We start from the raw sequence: 21,839 nt of genomic DNA, 5'->3' as shown, positions 1-21,839 counted from the left end.
TACACATGTTACTGCGTATATCTACATAGGTTTGATTCTAAATGTTTGCCGTCAATGTTATACATTAATGGCCACATTATGCCGCCGCCCCTGTGTGACCTATATCTTTGCTACTGTAACAACGAAAATTTCCCCACTGTGGGATCAATAAAGGCATTCTTATCTTATCTTATCTTATCTTATAACATGATGGAAACTAAATTATCATTCCCTATATTACTGTGTGGACCGTGACCTTCGGAGAAAGTGGGTAAAAGGAGTAAAGAGAGTGGGACTGGACAGTTCGGAATTGAACCTAAACAAGACCGCAGTGCTTTGTGGTGAGCACTTCTTTCATCGATCTAACGTTAGACCAATTATATCCAATTTCTATTAAAATCACACTCTTGTCTCTACCGGCAGATTGTTATAGTAGTCAAATGACATTTCATCACCTTTAGAAATCAAATTACAGTAATCCTATCAAATCAAATGACAATGACCCAAAGTTCAATGAATGGAGAGTTTATTTTCACCGACTTGACTGCCATCTTGACTTGTGAGCTCATTTTGACGTCAGCTCGGAATTGTCCATAAAAACATAGACTTACAACATAATTATGTAGAATGTAAAGAATTAAACAGTTTGTGTCCTGAGTTAAATTCATTGTGCTGCTCATTCTGGGGCAGTATAACAGTCATATATAGACACAAACAAATGAGAGTCACCCTTAGTGACCTAGCAAAATGCAATCATATTCATTGCCCTTCGCAGAGTATAAGGAATATATGCCTTTAGAGTGTTGTGATATTGTCTCACTACATGTGTTACTTCACCATTTGTGCTTAAATCCATTCCTTAAAGGATTATTAACAGCACGACTATCGACGCTATCTGTTAACCTCACACCTAAATGTGTCATGTTATGTTCATAATTATTTTCGTAACGGTTCCACCTTATTCTTGTGTATTTGCCTTTTTTCCTGGTAGTAGTCTTTCTGTGGCCCTTGTATGTTCCTGATAATCCTTTATATCAGGGGTGGCCAACCACTCAAAGGCAAAGATGTCTGTTACCGCAAAGAGCCACAGTATACACATACACTCGGTACCTTGATTGTCGAATGTAATCCGTTCCAACACCACGTTCAAACGAACCCTCCACACACACCGTATTGTTCACTTTATGTAGAACAGAAATTTTTCCTCACAATCCTATTACGGTCCGAAATTACATTTTCATCAGACAAACCTGCTGTGACAACATTAAGTGCTCATGGTTTGGTTTTATCACAGTATTGTCACACTATGATATTTATTGCAATATTGTGTGAAAGCTCACACACTCTAAAAACAGTTGGGTTAAAAATAATCCAATTTTGGGTCTAAAATGGACCAATCCACCAATTGTGTCAACTTGACCCACCTTCTAAAATTGCTTTGTAAAAAACAGCCCAATTTTTTTGTTTGATTGATACAAAACTACCCATTTTTGGGGATGTTTTCTGCAGAAACAACCCAGAAAGTTGGGTCAAATTGACTCATTTTTTTACCCAAAATTGTGTTATTTTTGTTTTGAGAGTGCAACACTGCAGTAAGTCTCACTGTATTGCTGGAAATTTCAGGGTACACGGTCTGATTACTAATTTGACAGTATCATGTTTCTTATTTTTAGCATTTGAAATGTGATACTGTGATAGTGGCAGTGATTTCGTTGCTTATCATGTCAGAAACACAGGAACTGTGAATAAAGACAACAGGTATAGAAAAAGCCAAGTAACAATAAATAAAAGAATCATCTTGTTTGTTTGTTTTTCTTTGCTTACTGAGATGCTTAAATTTGGAGGGCAACTCATCTCTGATGTGTTGTCTGAAGCAAGGAGTGGAAGTCCGGCAAGGTGGAAGTCTCAACCACAGTCCCTGCTCCCCACAAGACGACGGCAAGTCGCAGTGAAATATCTACTTTTTTTTTTATCAAGTGGAAGCTCATGTACTGTAGCTCTAAGTGTACACGGCTGGCTTTTGTTTCCATACTGAAGCTCGAAAATGCAAGAGAAATGTCACGTGCGCCAGTCAGCCAATCGTCAGTGCATTTCTTCAGACGTGTCAAATTATCATGTGGGTAATGCAGACAATTGGGTGCCTGTATTGCGATACACGAACACGGAAGTTAAAAAATTACATCTTTAGAAGAACGGCCCATTATTTTACAGCGAAACAAGACCAGGACGATAGCAAGGAACTTTTACCACATCACTCCATGCTCCCCAGCCCTCACCACATACACAATAATGGAGCTGACGGCACGCTGCGCCCAGCTAAGCTCGTTGTCAAAAAGGGCTTCAGGAGCCGCATGAAACCGGCCAAAGAGCCGCATGCGGCTCGCGAGCCACAGGTTGGCTAGGCCAGCTTTAAGTAGTGTGAGTCTCAACTTTATTATAGTTCTTTTATACTAAAAGATACAGGCGATGGTTAGGACACAGTTTTTATTATCGTTATTCATTAGTATATTTAGCTTTGTGTTGTACATTTCAGGAGGTCCAAAGAAAAAACAAAATGTCCGCAGTGACAGCACATTGAAAAAAAGTCACCATTAGATTGTTGACATGATATGTTCTCTTTGACAAAACACAACATAAAGTCTCATTTACATCTATGAACACGGTAGGTCCACTGTTGTATGAAATAAGAAAGACAATAAATAGAAAATGGTATCAAAGAGGGCAGCAAATGACTTTGTACAAAACTTTGTTGTGTTGTTTTTGTTTCCTGAGGTTGACGTGTCGTCTGCAGCCTTCTCGATCGCAAAATATACTGATAGACTCCCAAAGTGGGTCTCAATGGCTTTTCATTCTGTATGAGCGTGTACATAACCGAGCCTCTCCGCTCAACCCCCCCCCCCCAAAAAAAAAAATGATACAAGGATACCTCTTGGTTTTAAATTCAAGCCTAGTTGCAATTCTTCACAAACTGGCACTCAGCTAGCTGTTAGTATCCCTAATTGATTAACAGTTAGATGAGAGCAATCTGTTAGCATCCATTAGCACACATGGAGAAAAACTAACAAACTATTACTATGGCTGAATGCTAATAAACATTTACAATCCCTAGTGTACACATGGCTAGATGCTAGCAACCTGTTGGCATCCCTTTGTCACATGTCGAGAAATATTAAATTATTAGCATTTCCTCAGTGGCCTATGGCTAAATGCTGATAAACAGTTAGAATCACTAACTGAAGCATAGCGGGATGCGAGCAAGTTGTTGAAGAGAACCTAAATCCAAATGTATTAATTTTTCTGCAAGAATATATTGGTTGTACCAGCATTAGTCAAAACATAGCACTCTGATTAATGGTCGTTGAATAGGAATAGAAATTAGAATAATTAATCAACTTCATGCCGTGTTTAGTGAAATCAGCCGCAGGCCAGTAGTGACGTTTTGCCTGCTAATTAAGCACATTTGAAGAAGCCTGGTTTGTTGGAAATGGATCAGTATAGTAATGCAACTGTGTCAGGCTGTCAGCATCGAAAAGTAAGTTGTGCAGATTCATTTTCGCCGATTAAACTGCCTTTGAAAAGCAGTCCGCTAGCTGTTGCACCATACTCTGCACTTGATGAGAAGCTGCCCACCAAGCGCTAGCTGTAGCCTGTTAGCCTTTTACCGCTAACGCAGACTGTTGTCATCCATCCATCCATTATCTAATCCGCTTATCCTCACAAGGGTTGCGGGAGTGCTGCAGCCTATCCCAGCTTTCTGTGGGCAGTAGGCGGGGTACACCCTGAATTGGTTGCCAGCCAATCGCAGGGCACACAGAGCCAAAACAAACATCAGCACTCACAATCACACCTGGGGGCATTTTAGAGTGTCCAATCAACCTACCATGCATGTTTTTGGAATGTGGGAGGAAACTGGAGTACCCGGATAAAACCCACGCAGGCACGAGGAGAAAATGCAAACGTCACACAGGAAAGCCGTAGCCAGAATCGAACCCACGACCTCTGAACTGTGAGGCGGACATGCTAACCAGTCGACTACCGTGCCGCCAGACTGTTGCCGTAATACACAATTTTAATTAATGATAGTGTAATTAAGCATTTTTTAGCATAGTAAATTAACGACTGAACATGATTTTCGGGATGGTGATGTATTGATGTTGGTGGCAACAGTGATAGCAACTTGAACCAACCAATTCTAATGATGCAACGCAGCCGAGTGATGTCTGCCATTAGCTGGCTCGATAAGTAGATCCTTACGGTATGTACCAACTCAGTCTGGTTTTCTCAGTAAATAAAGCCATAAGGACTGATACATGTCACATTTTCGCGAAATTGTTGTGAGAGTGAAAAGATGTAAAAATGGCCCCCGCATGTGAGTAAATGCAATGTTTAAACATATTTTTTGGAACAAATCCTTTACATTTAAGTAAACACTGTAAGATAAAGAAGATATGACATAAGACATTTAAAATGTAGCTAAATTTTGACATCTTGGATTTGGTTCCTCTTTAAACTTCCTTTGTCACTAGTGGCCAAATGCTAACAAAAGTGCATCTCTTCAGTAACCTGTGTCTAAATTCCAACAGAAGTTAGCATCACTTTGTCACTAACAAATCATTGGCACCACCTCTGTAATTTATGGCTAAATGTTACCAAGCAGATACTGTAGTATCCTTAATGAGGCATGTAAGATGCTAAAGAGGTTAGTAGCAATGTGACAAGTGGCCACCATCTTTGAAAAAAAAAAAAAAAAACATGGAATGAGCACTTCAAATGCCTCTGATATCATCCATAGCATAAATTCACCCCAAAGAAACAATTGACTGCTAAACTACATGACCTACTGCCCGCACTGCTTTTCTCACCAATAATCTTCCATTTGCGTACGTTTTTAGGGCAAGTATTGTCATTTGAAACATCACGATAATTTTGACCCGATGATATCTAAAAATATTGGCCTATCTGAGTAATTGATGGATATTTTAAATTGAAACTTGTCAACCAATCAGAGAACGGAAGGTGAAGTTTGTCGACGGAAACGCTAACGGAAGCCCGTTTAAAATGATAGTTGGACCGACCTACAGGGTATTACTATTTGGTCCGGCGTGACAAAAAGGTGGATAGACGGACGGCGGACGGTTACACACACTGTAGACAGAAGGCGATAAACGGACTGGGAATTTTTTGTAAAATGCTCAGTTCTGCTAACGATGGCAAAAAAATTGTCAGTCTGTCAAATTGCTGAGTCTGGGTGGAATGACCACTTCAACTGGAGTACAACGCACCAAGAAATTTGAAAATCAGATGATGGGTTCTAAGAAATTGAGTTTTTTGTGTTTCACTTCTTTCTGAGGAACATTTTGTTGTCGTGATATCACCTAAAGAAAATCTGGCCTAAAATGCCCTCAAATTAGAGTAAAACAGTATAATGTCATTATTTATCAACATACTGGTACTGTATCTCCTCCACCATTTCATTTTGACTGCTTCTCAGGGAATGTCTTTGCTGATTGTCCCACAAGTTTCAGTCAAAAATATCCTCAATAAGATGATAGAGGCTGAAATTCCAGGGGTTCTTCTAGTCCACGCGTCAAAACCTTGATGTTTCAAATGGCATCACTTGCCTCAAAAACTTAAACAAAGCAAATGGACATTATTCATCAGAAGAGCAGTGTGACTACTAGAAAAGGTTTCGTTATGGGGCAAGTTTATAAAGTGCTCATTTCATGTTATTTTATTTATTTATTTTTTTAGAAAATTCAACAAAGACGGCAGCCACGTTGCAACTCACCAGCAATTGGTGTCGCCTCAGTGACATATTGCTGAAATAATAGCAAACAGTTAGCACCCCTAATTGACGCGAGATGCTAAGAAGCTGTTAGTATCACTTGGTCACACATGGAGAAAGGCTAACAAACTATTGACATCTCTTTAGTAACCTATGGTTAAATCCTAACAACAGTTAGCATCACTTAGTTACACTAACAAATGACTTCTCTTCGGTGACCTATGGCTAAATGCCAGCAAGCAGTTAGCATCTCTGATTAACTCACGGCCAGATGGTAGCAAACTTTTACAATCCCTTAAGTCCAATGTGGTTAAATGCTAAGCTATTAGCATCAGTTCAGTGACTTCTGGGGAAACATTAACAAGCAGTTAGCATCCCTAATTCAGGAACGTGAGCTGTTAGCATCCCTTTAGTCACACATGACTAAATGTTAAGAAGTTGTTTGGAAAAACTAATAGCCTTAAAAAAAAAAAAACTCAATAAAAGTGAACATCTTGAATTGAAAACATGTCTCGAGGCTGACTGTTATTTTCATGTTGGTCTTTCCATTTCCCTTGTTGGGTCTGGGGGGTGTTGTTGGGGGTCGGAGGGTGAAAGAAGATCACGGAATACAAGGGAACAACGGGGCAGAAAGTTGAAGTTCTGTACATGTAAACATCACACTTCCACTGAGTGAAACGAGGCCGAGCGAGCGATCCGGATCATAATCCAGAAGTAAAAAAAAATCACAGCAGAAATAAAGAAAATAACTGACAGTAACTTGTAATACAGTCAGTAATAAGTAGCTGGCCTGTGTTTGCGTGTCCTCAGTAAGCTGGAGTCTAAAATGACTTTGGGCGAGAGGCTTGGTACACCCTGGACTGGGCTCCAGTCAATCGCAGGGCACAAAATGAGCATTTACGCTCACATTTTTATCTACGGGCAATTTAGAGTCTCAAATTAATCTAACATGACTTTTGGCGAGACTTGTTGACTAGCTATACAGGTATAATGTGTTACGAATGTCAACCTGAACTGGTCGCCAGACAATTGCAGGGCACATATAGACAAACAAGCATTTACATTCACATTTACACCTGTGGACAATTTCGAGTATTCAATGAACCTAGCATGCATGTTTTTGGAATGTGTTAGGAAGCCAGAGTTCCTGGAGAAAACCCACACAAGCACAGGAAAAACATGCACACAGAAGGGCCAGAGAAGAGATTCAAACCTAGAACCACTTAATTGTGAGACAAACATGCTAACGCTAGTCACTGTGTTGTCCCATAGAAAAATAGAAACAACAAATTCAACCTTCTTGTGTTGACATTTGTTCACCAAGTTTGTGATTGCTCGACCAGCATCGTTGCTCAGCTTAACCATATATTTCCATCATTAAGTCCGACAGACCTATTTGACGAAATAAACTCAAGTAATAATAAAGATGTTTCCCTTCAAGGAATGCAGTGATGGCGGCTCGGCAACATTTCGGAATGTGTACTTGAGGCAAACACTGTGAACATTGTAATTTGAGAAAAAACAAACAAACGAAAAAAAAAACCATGAAAAACAAATATATATAATTTAAAAATCACAAAGTTGATTTTGGAAAAATAAATAATCTGGCGTCAGGAGGCGGAGTTTCAGAGTAAAAAATATTCTTCGAAATAGCAAATTACGGCTTGGCAAAGATTGTCCTTTGCTTGGTTTTTGTTGTTCTTTTAAAAAAAAAAATGTTTTCTGTCGTAGGATTGAGACTAACAAAGTTGTTAGAATATCTTCTGGTTGTATTTACTGGACAAACACAAATACTTAGCACAGGGGTGGACAAACATTTGTGCTCAAGGGCCACATTTGATTTTGACAAAGTATAGATGAGCCAGGTCATACATGAGGTAATAATTAACCAGTTAAAATGTGTATGAAAAAATCCAGTATAATAAAAATAATACATTTTTATTTGTGTTGTATTCATAATAAGTAATTTATTAATTTACCAATTGTTTTATAAAATTATTAAATGCATGTTTAAAAATAGCTAATTTTATGAACTGATACTTTTATTTCCAAGAAATCACTTAATCAATTTAATAAATGAATAAAAAAATACATAACCAATTTTTAGGAAAAATTAAGTTAATGCAACAAATAATTATTATAATTAAAGGATCGTGCCATGTGACCCCTGGCCATATCTTCCCAACACCTGGCTTAGAACCTTTAGAACCTGATTGTAGCACAGTGACACATTAGTGACAGTGACATCATCGCTCCCAACCCCCTTTCTCATTCTCCCTTTTTTTTTTCTTTTTTTGCATATTTATCAAACAAATAAAACAAGAACAAAAACATTCTTCACAGTTCAAATCGGGAATGTTCCACAAAGCCAACAAGTCACATTAACTCTCATTGCTCTCGCAATTGCTAACCCCTCATAGTGTTAGACCGCATAACATCGAGGGAACGTTGTGATTATCAGCTGCATTGTGTAAAAATAATAATAATAATAATAATAAAATAAGTCCAACAAAAACAAGTGCGATCCGCACCACCTGCCCCCTTTTCACCGCAAAATAAATACGTCACAGTCGGAAACAAGTCGCCTTTTTAAATTCCTCGTCCGAGCGTCAGATTCATCTTGTTAATTTTTTAAACATTTTCGGGCAAGAATACTCAATAGTAAACACACCGATTAGCGAAGTCACGACCATCATTTGCTGATATGTTTCTCTCAGTTAGCTTAGCTTAGTGTGATCTAGCTTACCGTATGAAGGCATTACAGACTGCTTGATGTACTCAGAGGCTCCGATAACAGCATCAATGTTGGTTTTAATAAAAGAAAAATATGATTTTTTTGTCTCCTCACGACAACTTAAATCATTATACTGAAAGTCCTGATAAAATAGATGCAAACGAGTTACAGTAAGTGCAAAGGCCTGACATTAACATCTTAGCCCATGAAGGGGAAACACTTGCTAGTTTGTCTTTTTTGCAAAAACAAAAAAGCTCAATAGTAAACACAGTCGCTCGTTAGCAAAGTCGCCCCTTTTATTTGATTATTATTATATATTGATTATTTGTTAGCACCAGTTATCTTAGTTTAGCATAAGATACTTAGCTTAGATACTTAGTCTTAGCATGACTATATGGTGCTTATCCGTGTGACGGCATTATAGAACGTTAGATGTACTTAGAGATGACAACGTCAATGTTGGTTTTAATAAAAGAATATGATGTTATGCTAAGCTTTGACCAGTGACGTCGTCCAGTCACTGAATTAGCTCTACAATGTGTATATATGTTGGCAAATATCAAGTTTGTTTAAAAAAAAAAAAAAAAAAAGATTTTAAGCCAAGCTAACTTTATCCTTATGACAAATCGAGGCTGCTCATTGGCTGTTCCTGACCAGGCTAATCTCGTATGTAAGATTCAAGTCGTTAGCGACATCCGGTGATATGCCAACTTTTTAACTATGTCTACAATGAAAATGCGACATCCACGTCAGACTTAAGTTTTTCTTTTTTTCAAATTAAAATTGTTGACTAGCTGTGCAATGTAAAACAAAGTTAATGTCAAACTTAAAGTTTGCTGTTTTTAAATAAAAGAATACAATTTTAAGATAGGTGTTCTCCTTGCAACAAGTCGCGGCTTCTCATCCAGACCAAGCTAATCAAGCTAGTATGTAAGATGAAAGACATTGCCGACATCCAGTGATGTAGTCAACTGTACAATGTAAAACAGAGTTAATGTTGGACTTTAAGTTTGCAGTATTTAAGTACAATTTTAAGCTAACTTTCTCCTCGCAACAAACCGAGGCTGCTCATTGGCTGATCCAGAAAACAAACATTAGCCCAGCAGCCAATAACGTAGACGTTGCGACTTGTTGCCGAGTCGGCGGAACAGTCCAAAAAAGACACGTAACACAAGAAAGCTTTTGGTGGTCCGTCGTCATCGTCGTCGCCATTTGTGAGGTCTCGCGCAGGTCGATGGCAGAAGCGCCGCCTCTCGTTTTAGCAGCAATATCCCAGTGCTCTCCTCTTCCTGTGGAGGGTGCCAGCGAGGACGAGCAGGAGCTTTAGGTCCATCGAGAAGAGACGGAGGAGGTCCGAAGACACGTGACGACCACGTTAGCGTGGGAGGTAATAAAGGAGTAGCCATTAGCATTTAGCACACACACGCACACACGCATCTTCATCCTCTGCATCTTCAACTGAGTATTTACAGCAGCGGGGCAGGAAGCGGATGATTGAGGTATTTCCTGCTCTTGTCAACAGGCGTTCGAGGTGCATATGAAGTAGCAGGAAGGTTAGCGGGGAAAGTGCTTCTATGTACAAGCCGACGTGTCCAAGAGGGTGTCGGAACACGCGGAGGGGAGGCGCAAAGTCGCTTTTCATCGGAGGCTCGCGCTGATTGTGAGTAGAGCGGGATAACCTCCTCACGTTAGAAGTAATCACCGAGCAGTTCACACTTTTCCCACATTTTCTCCCGGAAGTTTCCGGGGAAGGCTGAATACGTGTGTGTGTATGTGTGTGTGTGCGTGAGTGTGTGTGTGTGTGTGTGTGTGTGTGTATATATGCACTTCAGTTCTGCTGCAAGATGAGGTTCTCCAGCTCGTCGGCGGAGCGCAACAGGAAAGCCGCCGACTCCCGGTATCCGGCAATCAGCTGACGCACAGCGGCGATCTCCGGTTGGCTGAGTTGGGCCGAGGCCCCACCCCCACCGCCGCCACCCCGCCCACCCAGACAGTGGTTGGCGGCGGCGACCATGTTGGTGGACGAGAGCGACTTCATGCTGAGGTCGGTGGGGCCTGATGTGGGAGAGGAGACAATCCGATCGAAAAACCTTGTCAGTGGTGTGTCGCAATGTAGTGCAAATACTTGTTTACTGTATCCTCACCATTGCTCTGAGCGGCGGCGCCAGTCGTCAGAGAAACGGCGCCGCCCAGGCCCAGGTATCCACGGTAACCGTAGCTGAGTCCAGCACCATTGATGTAGACCTGCGGCTCCTGGTTGGAGAAGGCGGACGCGGCCAGCGAGTAGGCGGAGGGAACGAGTGACGCTGGCTCCCTCGCGGCGCTGCTACCGCCGGAGGGTTTGTCCAACGAGATTTGCTCATCCTGGGACCACCAAACACAAAGTTAATGTTGGCTTCTTTTAACTAACAACAAGAAAAATAACACTGACACAGGTTTTTGAGATATTTTCATTTCTTTGTTTTTAAGTTTGACCTAGAAACGCTTGCGCAAGACAGATTTTACCGCGCGTTATAATTTAAAGCTATGACGCTTCAGAAAATGCTATGCTTGTCACTTGTGATGAAAAGATTGACAATTAATAGTGGTAACTCACGTGATAGGTATCCAGGCGCATCCTCTTGGCAGCGTTGCGCGATTCGCTCTCGCAGGCGGCGGCCAGGATGTTCTCCGCCATGGCGGAGGTGAGGTGAGGCGGAGTGGGCCGGGTCTGTGGGGTAAACGATGTGTTGAGGATGGCAGCAGAAATGTTTGCGAGCTGCATTCACTTGCAACGCTCGCTGAGGACAGACACCTGAGCATTGTCGTGCAGTACTGTAGTGGTGTAATTGTTTTCTACCAATTTTATTTATACAGCATTTTAAAAGCAACCACAGGTGCATACAAAGTGCTGTACATAATGTAAAAATCTGAGATATAAGAATGAAGACAGTTCAAACTAATTTATAACATAAAAATAATAAACATAAAAAACTGAAACAATGCAGAGACTCGTGAACATCATAGCGTTAGCAGTGAAAGGAAATACCATGCTTTCTTAAAATGGAACCCAGGGGCATTAAATACAATGAAAACAGCAAGGGCACCAAAATTGAACCCGGTGGAACACCAGACGACAGTGCAACATAAGAAAAAGATAATGACATTCCAACATTGGCCTCTGCCCTCCCAAAATTTTACAAAAAAAAAAACAGCTGATTTTTCTCTCCGTTTTAAAGTTGAACAAATACCCTCACGGACAAAGTATTGTAAACAGTCAAATATTCTACCTGTAAATCACATCTTTATTGTATTAAGCTTTGAGGGCCCAAAAAACAAGTTATTTCATTGATTATAGTTCTTTTTTTTTTTTTTTTTAAATAACAGGCCGATTAGTTGGTTATCAGATTTTATTTAGCTAAATATCAGAATCGGAACTGGTCAAGATGCAGTACCTCCATGCCGTTCTTCTTCATGCGACGGCATGATTTGAGGTAGGTGCGAATGCGCTTGCGGGCTCGTTCTTGGAATTCTGGGAATTGTCTGCTGCAGGACTCAATGATGGCCTGGATCTTCTCTTTGGGCTGCTTGGAGATGGGAACCATCCGGTCTAAGTTCTCATCCACAAACAGACGCACAAACATCTGGAGGAGCACACCAGAGACGGCGGCGTTATTGACTAGGCCCGCATCAGGCAGGAGGCTTGTAGCCACGCCCACTCACATTGAAGGCCTTGAGCCGCTCCGGGTCGACGCCCTCCGTGTCGTTGATCTTGTCACTGTCGTCGTGCTCGTCGTGCTCGTCGTCGTCATCGTCGGGCGCAACGGGGCCCCCGAGACGGCCGGCACTCAGGTCCTCGGCGCTCGCCTCCATCTTGATGCTGTCGTAGCTGCCACCAGAACTGTACATGGGAGACTAGGCGCACACACGTACACACTCAAATACATTAGTAATGCGCATGTTGGTAGTATTAGTGAATGTGGGGATACATGTGAGTCGTGAGGTGCCCTTTGGAATATTGAGGAGAGTGCATGTCTATTAATCTTGGATCCTTGCTATTTGTGGCAGGGATTTTGCGACATTTGTGTTTGTTGTTGTGCGTTGATATTTGTCTCGTGTAAAATATGTGCCATGGCTCAATAAAGCTTAGGAAAGGCTGCCCTGCTCACCTTGCCGCCATAATCGCGGTCCAGTCGCAGCTCGCCACCGTGCAAGGCGTGTGTGTGTGAGATGTGCGCATGCGGAACGGGCAGGGCGGGATGAGGAGCCAACGGAGGTTTGGCGGCCAGCGGGTACTTCCTGCGCAGCTCCTCGGGCACGTTTGGATGCAGGGCGCCGAGCAGGGCCGCCGCTGCTGCCGACACGGTGACGGGCAGGTGGGAGGGACCCAGCGGCGGCTTCTGAGGGGGCGGCTCGCTCAGGTTCACGGGCAGCTGGTCCTCGGAGGACGAGGACCAGGACGTGGGCGTGCTGAAGTCGAGCGGGGCGGGGCCACAGTTGCCATTGACAACCTGGGCTTCCCTGACAACGGCGGCGGAGGAGGAGGATGGAGGGGTGAGGGTGGGAAGGCCGCTGCCGCTCTCGGACGAGGAATCGTCTGGAATGACAGAGAGAAGGATCTGGTGAGGCAAAGATACTTATCTAACAATTTTTCAGTCATCTTCACTTGTATTCATTACACAGACATGGGCAACTTAAATGGTCTGGGGGGCCACAGTTTTTCATCAGCGCTACAGGGGGTGCCCACAATGGATCACACACTTCCTGACCAGAGATATGACAAAAATACAACTGTAAATATGGACAAATTACGCCCAAATATGTGCTCTTAACATATTTAATTTTTGATAATACATTTTTCAATACATGTCACAACAACAACAAGAAAGGGCTTGAAACAAACAATAAAATCACCACATAGGCATACTGTATTTTTTTGTATTCAAAGGGGTCTCTTGCATAAAAATTACCATTCAAAGACGGAAAAAAAACGCTGAACGAGAAACCAACATTAAATGCAAGAACTCATTATGTACATTATTTCTGAAAAAAACTCTCTCTCAAAGTATTTCTGAGATACTAAGTTTGTCCTGCATATTATTCCAAATCAGCAAAAAAAACATTAGGCCTACTCACGTTGTCGTATCGGGCAGTATAAAACCCAGTGAGACAGGTCTGCCATCTAGTGGTGGTTGGTGAAGTTACTTAAAACTACAGTCGACCCCTGCACACTTACAGTTAGGCACCCACAGATTTGCATATTCTTGTATTTTTCTTTTTTCCCAATTGTTCCAAAAAGAATTTTTTTTTTCAGTTTTTCTGGATTTGTTTTCCGTGGAGAGGTGTATTGAATGTTTAACTTTTTTTTATTTTAATTCTTTGGGATTGTAAGTAAATAAACACATAAAACATCCATTCATTATCCATACCGCTCTATCTTGACAAGGGTTGCGGGGGCCTATCACAGCTGTCTGCGGGCAGTAAGCAGGGTACACCCCGAACTGGTTGCCAGCCAATCGCAGGGCACACAGAGACAAACAAACATACACGCTCACAATCACACGTATAGGGGCAATTTAGAGTAATCAATTGAAATGTGGGACGAAACCCACACAGGCCCGGGAAGAACATGCAAACTCCACACAGAGTCCGAAATCGAACCCACGACCTCTGAACTGTGAGGTGGACATGCTAACCAGTCGACCACCGTGCCGCCCGTAAATAAATAATCATCAATATTTTCTTTCAGGCTGCCAGTTGCCCATCCCTGCATTGCATGTTTGTCATGTATGATACTCATACGAATCCAGTAAGATATTACACCTGCCTTTTTAGTGATGATGAATGTACTGGTTTCGATCCATTATGTTAAACAAATACTAAGCGCATGCTTGCAGTAGGACAAGCTCACACAATGTCCAGCAGGTGGCAGCATTAAGTCACCAAGCGGAAGCGAATGGACCAATACGTTCATTTTGTACACATAAGGTATGTATAAGGATGAATATTTATCTTTCCTATTATGTGCTCTCCAATTCCACAAGAGCATCGACCTCCCTCCGCGTCCCACCGCTCATTCCACACCCTCCTCTTCCTTCGATCATCATCATCATGCACTTTAATGGACATAAACATTTCATGATGGATGGATGGAATGTGGGTGAATGAATGAATGAATGAATGAATGCTTGCAAGAGACGGATGAAAGGATGACGGACCGGTGAAAAGCAGGCTGCTGAAGGATGTACAGATGAAGATTATGTTACAATCTGACAAAAACAGCAGCAGACAACCCAACCAGCAGCACAATTTACGCCTACTCTTGCTGTTGACAGTACTCTTATAAGTACTATTACTCTTACTTGTGCTGTGGGTATCACTAGTTAGAATTATCCTGTTAGTAGTTCTTTTATCAGTGTTATTAGCAGCAACAGCTCTTACTAGTAATGTAACTACTACCATTAGTAGCACACTATATAGTACTCGAGTTACTAATACTGATACTGCTGATTGGATGAAAAGTGTGTTCTAGCAAAAAGCTCTACTGGACAAAATATTGCATCATGATGGGAGGGAAGAAAACAGACACATTCTTGGTTTTTATCAGACACCGAGCACATCATGATTTGATATTTGACGGCAGCGTGTCGATACTGCAGCAGAATAGACGGAGGATGCATGGTTTTGTCTCGGCCCGATAACGCAAGGACGCATAACGAAGGGATGCAGGAAGACGAAAAGGAAAGATGGAGACGAAGGACGTAGGGACTGTCGGGGGGGAGGTGTTGTGGGGGGGGGGGGATCTCGAGGGCAAGGAGCTACCAAGAGAAAGAGGTCAGGTGGGGGTGGGAGGGCTTGCTTTGGAGGGGGGCATGGCTGGGGGGGGGTTGCAGGATGACGATGATGATTATGATGATGATGGGGGAAGGGTGGAGAAATATGTATACACGGTATAGGTGTACATATGTATAGAATCTGTATATGTGCATATATACAGTACAGAAATACATACATATACACAGTTACATGTACTGTACACACAGTATATATACACAAACAGAAATTATATATAATACAAATTGTATGCATTATTATTTGTAAAATATACACATTTTATTATGTACCTTGTCCATGGAATTTGTTTTATCACCTAAATCAGTTTGACATGATTACACTACACAACAAAGACAATTTCCACAAAACTTGGTCAAGGCGTGATGTGACACGAAAGAAAATGGTGTCAATCTGGATAAAGGTACGGATACGTTTGATACATTTTTTTATCACATTCAATCATTATGACATCAATGCGACCTGTCTACCAACATCATCGCATCGAATGCTGGAACTAACAAACACAAAGATGGTACGCTATTCATTTTGTTGTTGTATTGCCCTTTTAATTGCAATTTAACCATGACAGAGATATATGCCACTAGGTAAAACATTAAAGTTATATAATGGCATTGCTAAAACCACAAATCGAATGGTGGGCTAAGATGTACATACAGTATATGTCTGGTATGTAAGACAACAGCTACAATGTGATTGGCTTAAAAGATGAAGTACTGATGGTGGGGAGATGCAAAACATCCCCTCCCCGCCGTCCAAATCAACTTCCTGGCTGTCACATGGTTTCCAGTTTAACAAGAGGACAAAGAAGCACCATAGCCGGGGCCGGATAGGAGGATTTCTGCTCATTCACAATGAAATGACACCTTGTGACCAGGCGGTGGCGCCAGTGCATGCACACGCCGTCACGAGAAACGTTGACATCTGCACCCTTGTCATGCAGTATCTATAATCAAGTCCTGTTCGTTTTTGTAACAAGAATGACAAATCTGTCAAAGATTTCACCACAGCAAGAATTCTGACACCAGAATTGTTCTTTTTTTTTTTTTTTATCCATAGGGTTGGGCCATATGGCCTTATTCATTCAATGAAGTCTGATGTCCGATTTCAACTGATTTTCTTCTTTTCACTTATACAAAAAGCAAATGACGGCAACATTATTCCAAGCAAGGTTTGCTTTTTTTCTCTCCTTATAGCAGACACATCATGAAACAGTTTTCACCTGTCAAATCGAATCGTAATCGCACGGAGTCAAACCAAATATAACTTCCAAGGAACCGTCCTTGAATCTTTTCGCACCACGCGTATCGAAAACCATATCAAATTGTATTTTGTGAAGCGATGCACACCCCTAGTGTCACATGCAACATGTGACAAAACATGTTTTCATCTGGAAAACCCCATTTTGTTAGAAACACACACACACACACATTGTGATTTCCAATTGGAGTTTGGGCCTCTCAATGACACAGTGAGACCATGTGTGTGTGTGTGTGTATATGAATAGGACTTTCTGTGTGATTGAGCACCGGGAGAATCATATGAACTCGCCCACTGAGCATGATAGTATGCACGTGTGTGCGTCACGCCGTCACATGGCTCAGTGGTAGAGTGGTCGTCTCCCCAACCAGAGGTTCTGAGTTCGATCCCTGTTGTTGTGACCTTGTCGAAGCATCCTTGAGCAAGATACTCAAAAAGCCCCAGTTGCTCTTGACGCTGCGTCATCAGGAGGTAAATGAGGTACAGTGTGAAGCGATTTGAGTACCGAAGGTAGAAAAGCGCTATGCAAGTAACTGCTTTGCCCAGTTACCACATACGCCACCGTGACCTCGTCCGGTTCAACTTGAGATGACAAATCACGCACTCCCTAACATATCAGCATCCGCTGGCCCCGCCCCCTTCGAAGGCCCTTCAACACTTCCCCACACTAAACGGGGAATCCCGACTCCTTCCTGGAGGGATTCGGGGAAAATGGGAAAGGGGGATGGAGAGGAGTACAGAGAGCTACAGCTATGAGGGAAAATAAAAGGACGGATTCATAAGTGAAAGAGGCGATTCAGTAAAGTGGGAATAATAAAAGGAGGAGGGAGAAGAGGAAGGATGTAGGGAGAGAGGGAGATGAGACTCATGGATGGAGGGATGATGCTGAGATGAGGGAGAGGGATGATTGGATGAGAAGGGTTCAGGAACGTACGCCTGGATGATGGTGTGTGTGTTGGGGGGGGTGCTCGATTGGGTCATCCGTCCATCATGCTTGGTTTGCGGCTTCACCCCTCCTCCCCCTCGGCCCTTCTCGGAGGGGGTGAGAGTGTTAACAGATGCTAATTCCTTCACTGTTCCCCCTCCTCTCCGCCCCTTCCTCACCACATCCCGGGAGACGAGGACCAGGAAGGCATGGCGCCCCCCCCTTCACACACCGCCAACCCCACCCACCCCCCAACGCCAACGCAGGATTACAATGGATTATCCCGCTAAGACGCAGCACGAGCTCTGCTGGCAGGCGCTCGGTGGCTCCGCGGCGCCACACCCTGAGAGGCGCCGCGGTCCCTCCCCGACTGCTTTGCCTACCTGGCATCGCCATGGCAAACCGCAAACCCCACCCCACCCTCAGCTCCCTCTCCCTAACCCGCCCACATGCACGGTCAATAGGGCAAAGTTGTGGGATGTACGTACCTAACAAAGAGGCTCACTTTCTTCCACAGTTGGCATATCACTTATAAGTCATGTTTTCATTTTTTAAATTGTTATATTCCTACCACATTCCAAAACATGAATGTTAGTTCATTCTGTCCATTGCAACAATCCAGGGTATACCCCACTTCTCACCCAAAGTCAGCTGGGGTGGGGCTCCAGTTCAGCCAACGTTACAACGTGAACCCACGACAACACAACAACATAAGGCCAAGCACATGAGAACACGATACCATGTCACCATGACAACATAACAACCAGGGTAATCATAGCTTGGGAATTTTCATTATCGTTTGTTTTGTAGTTAGATTTTGAGATACTATGTTGTGTATACTTTTTTTTTTTTTTTACATTTATGGACCAAAAAAGGAAAGCACTTCTTCACTAACGTTGCATTTCGGGCTATCAACCTCAAAGGCTTATGTATTAAATTAATTGCCAAAGACGGAAAAAAAGGACAATTTCGCTATAATCATAAAATGTAGTTTCAGTTAGTTTTCGTTTTTTTAAACGCATTTTCGTTTTGTATTACAAAAATGTTTTTCAATTTCAGTTTCTTATTTCATTCGTTTTTTCCTTTACTAAAATAACCTTGCTAACAACATGCTGCGACAACAATACGAAACAGTTACGTGTATGTGTTCTGTGCTTTCAGCAATGCCACTGGAGGTCAGGAGGGGCGTCATAAAGCCATGACAACACCAGAATGGGCCACCATAACAATGTTCCATTGTGAAACAGAACATGTCACCATGACAACATGATAACAGGCCGCCATGACATGAGAACATGACACCATGTCGCCACGATGACAACATAGCATGGCTCATGACATGACAACATGACAGCGGCAATATGACAAGATTACAAGCAGCTCCGTGTGGGCCACCTCAAACATAAAACTGCTGTTATTGTCTAACAATATAACAAGACTACAAATATTGTAATGTAAATGAGCCTTTTAGAGCTGCAAAACGTAGAGCGTGCCCAATGCAAGTCTAGCACAAAGCGCCATCGAATTGAGCACATGGGTAGAGTTTTCTTTCTTTCGTTAGACACGGTCATGTGCGCTGCTGTGGGCGTGAACACAGCCCAGTTGCGCTCAGGCTTGCACCTGCATGAAAATCAAGATGCGTCCGTTTTCACACCTGAGCACACATGCACTGTCTCCAAAAGTAGAGTCCTTGGTGTCAAGTGTCAGTGAGTGTGGTTGTGTCTACTATTAGTTTGTGTCCTAAGCTGCTTGCAACAGTGATGGTTGCCACTGCCCTCCTGACATACTTTACACACAGCAGAGTGAGTGTGCGTGTGCGCGTGTAAAATATTCAGATGAGGTGCCATCTGCTTCGTGACTTTCAGACAAAATGATTGACACGTGACACCCCCTTCAGCTGGGAGATGAAAGTAGTCAGTACGAACACTGCATTACACAATAAAATCATTTTTTCTTTCACAACTAATTAAAACACTGTCCTTTGCTTGTGAATACGATTCAAACCCCGAACACCAAGACGTGATGTCACACATATCACACATTAGTGTATTACACTAGTTTGGTCTTTGTCAGCACTAGGTGGACATTCAGCCACACTAGCTATGCACTTTGTCCTACTAGTTGCAGAGACGCTGCCAAGTCACTCGTTTTCAGCTACTAGTGACACTTTAGGCCAACTAGCTCTGACAGATGTCTGACTAGTGACGCCTACAAGCACACTTGTAGTGCCAAATTCCCATCTAGTCAGCTTTTTGACGCTCTAGTGGCCCACTGGAGCAAACTTGCAATGTTCAAAGTCTTACTAGTTAACTAGTAACATACAAAAGCTTTAACATGTTAACTAGTAAAACGTGGATTTTTCTAACATGTTAACTAGTGACCTATGATTTCCTACACTAGTTAAAACCCTTTGCAATTCCACCTGGCAGTTTTACCTTAACGAAAGGTGCACCAAAGTAAATTTGATGCTGTACTTGAACCATTTGGAGTATCGGCATAGTTTTGGTCTCTTTTTGAAGATAACACTTTGAATTTTTCTCCTCAACTGTCAGAATCGTTTTAAGTGCTACTGGCACTGAATTCTGGAAGTTTGAATACATAGAAGGCCGTGGTTGGTCCGTGGGTCGGCCTTCTTTTATGTATTCAAACTTCCATAATCCTAGTATAACTAGTGGATATTTGAGACATCACTAGTTAGCAAGTCACATATTTGAGACTTACTAGTTAACTATCAAGGCTTCAAGGGCTTTCACTAGTTAACTAGTCAGTGTTTCATCCTTCGCTAGTTCACCAGTGACTATTTCAGCTCTCACTAGTGAACTAGTGCAGGAAATCATAGGCCACTAGTTAACATGTTAGAATAATCTACGTTTGACTCGTTAACATATTGCTGAAAATGAATGTGTTGTCAGCGTCTCTGTGCAACCAGTAGGACAAAGTGCATAACTAGTGTGGCTGAATGTCCAACTAGTGCTGACAAAGACCAAACTAGTGTAATACACTAATGTGTGATATCACGGATTTGGAATAAATGCTCAAATGGTTTGCCATAGAGGACGAAACGCACACACGACATCCACGTGGAAACCTCACAGCAGCAAACATTTTGGGCAACTTTCCGGCAACATACTGGCACAGCTTTGTAGCAACCAGCCAGCGAAGCCGTGTCAGGAATGCAGCATCCAGAAATAAGGCGGCAACACGCCGCCAAGACGGCGGCAACACGCCGCCAGGACGCGGCAACACGCCGCCAAGACGGCGGCGACACGACAAGGTGTGAGCAATAATCTGGCAACACATTAACAGTTTTGCGGGGACCCGTCAGCACAACACAAGATTGTGACACGCAGTCACACAGGGACAACATGGCAGCAACAAGGCAATGAGATACCAGCGACATGTCAATAACATGTCAGCAACGTTGGGCCAGCTGACTGACATGTGCTTTGTCCAATGAGGCCTCAACTCCACAGTCACAGAGGAGCCGGCTAGCCAATGGCGGTGCAGGGAGGCGGGACTTCAGGAGAAACCAGAGAGAGGACTAACACATGCCGACTGAGTGAACATCACATCATTCACTCCCACACTTAGCTTCTTAATACACATTAAGTGTGTGCGCGAGCGTGTGTGTTGTGCAGTTTGTGGCTGTGCCATCTCCGGCCTTGAGAGATGAACGAAAAAAAAAAAAAAAAAGGTCCGTGCACGCACACGCGCACACTTTGTAAGCGAGGAAGACAAAGACCCAGACTGTTGAGCTGCTCTCCTCCTCGACCTCGCCTCACCATACCACTCGCACGCACGCAGGCGCCCATTCACGCACACACACTAATCCGACATCCACCCACACATCTTTGGACCTTGAGCACAACTACTCGTCCGACTACGCTCAGGCCTGATCAATCAATCACAGAAGACTTCCCGTCAACTCTGGCGGCGCACGCTACAATAAGATAATAACATACAAAAACAATACATAAACACTATTGTGCAGTATACAGAGATAGAGACAAAAACACATCTACAGTACACGGACATTTGTATCTAAAAGCCATTTCCACACACAGCCCAGTGGAATAGGTCCAACCTCCGATGAGATCCGGTGCAAAAAGTGTTCTTTGGATTGACGCTGTCAGAGTGGTATTCTGACGCTCTCAATTATTTAACTGAGAATATCGTCATGGCACTCTTCATGTTTATAATGTACATTGTTTATAAATATACTGATTTGTGGGTCTTTCTCTTTGAGCTTGAATGTGCTGCGATCAATGTTGTTGTTTTTTTTACATGCTGCTAGAGCTTTTGAAGCTAGATAACGCGCTGTCAAC

At 42.7% G+C, this 21,839-nt stretch overlaps 1 protein-coding gene and 1 long non-coding RNA gene across 4 annotated transcripts in view; one reads left to right on the top strand and one right to left on the bottom strand.

Moving 5' to 3' along the window:
• Positions 1-2,444: 2,444 nt before the first annotated feature.
• LOC147152881 (nucleolar protein 4-like) overlaps positions 2,445-21,839 on the bottom strand; it is a 43,441-nt gene continuing 24,046 nt past the window's right edge. For 2 of the 3 annotated variants that reach the window (XM_086037426.1, XM_086037255.1), the window contains 6 exons: positions 12,647-13,074; positions 12,201-12,392; positions 11,933-12,121; positions 11,095-11,208; positions 10,643-10,862; positions 2,445-10,553 (listed from right to left, as the gene is read on the bottom strand). In XM_086037426.1, the coding sequence (XP_085893552.1) occupies positions 10,327-10,553; positions 10,643-10,862; positions 11,095-11,208; positions 11,933-12,121; positions 12,201-12,392; positions 12,647-13,074 (1,370 nt within the window). In that variant the 3' untranslated portion in view covers positions 2,445-10,326. Of the gene's footprint in view, positions 10,863-11,094; positions 11,209-11,932; positions 12,122-12,200; positions 12,393-12,646; positions 13,075-21,839 lie in introns of all 3 variants that reach the window. The other variant, XM_086037345.1, reaches the window with a different exon arrangement.
• On the top strand, positions 9,631-12,635 carry LOC147152882 (uncharacterized). The gene is made up of 3 exons (XR_015087795.1): positions 9,631-9,885; positions 10,021-10,158; positions 10,331-12,635. It is a non-coding gene; the product is annotated as an uncharacterized LOC147152882 (long non-coding RNA).

Source organism: Filicampus tigris, chromosome 1 (assembly GCF_054856515.1).
Source record: "Filicampus tigris isolate MCC_2025a chromosome 1, RoL_Ftig_1.0, whole genome shotgun sequence".
NCBI lineage: Eukaryota > Metazoa > Chordata > Actinopteri > Syngnathiformes > Syngnathidae > Filicampus > Filicampus tigris.
This window is presented reverse-complemented; position numbering and strand designations above follow the sequence as displayed.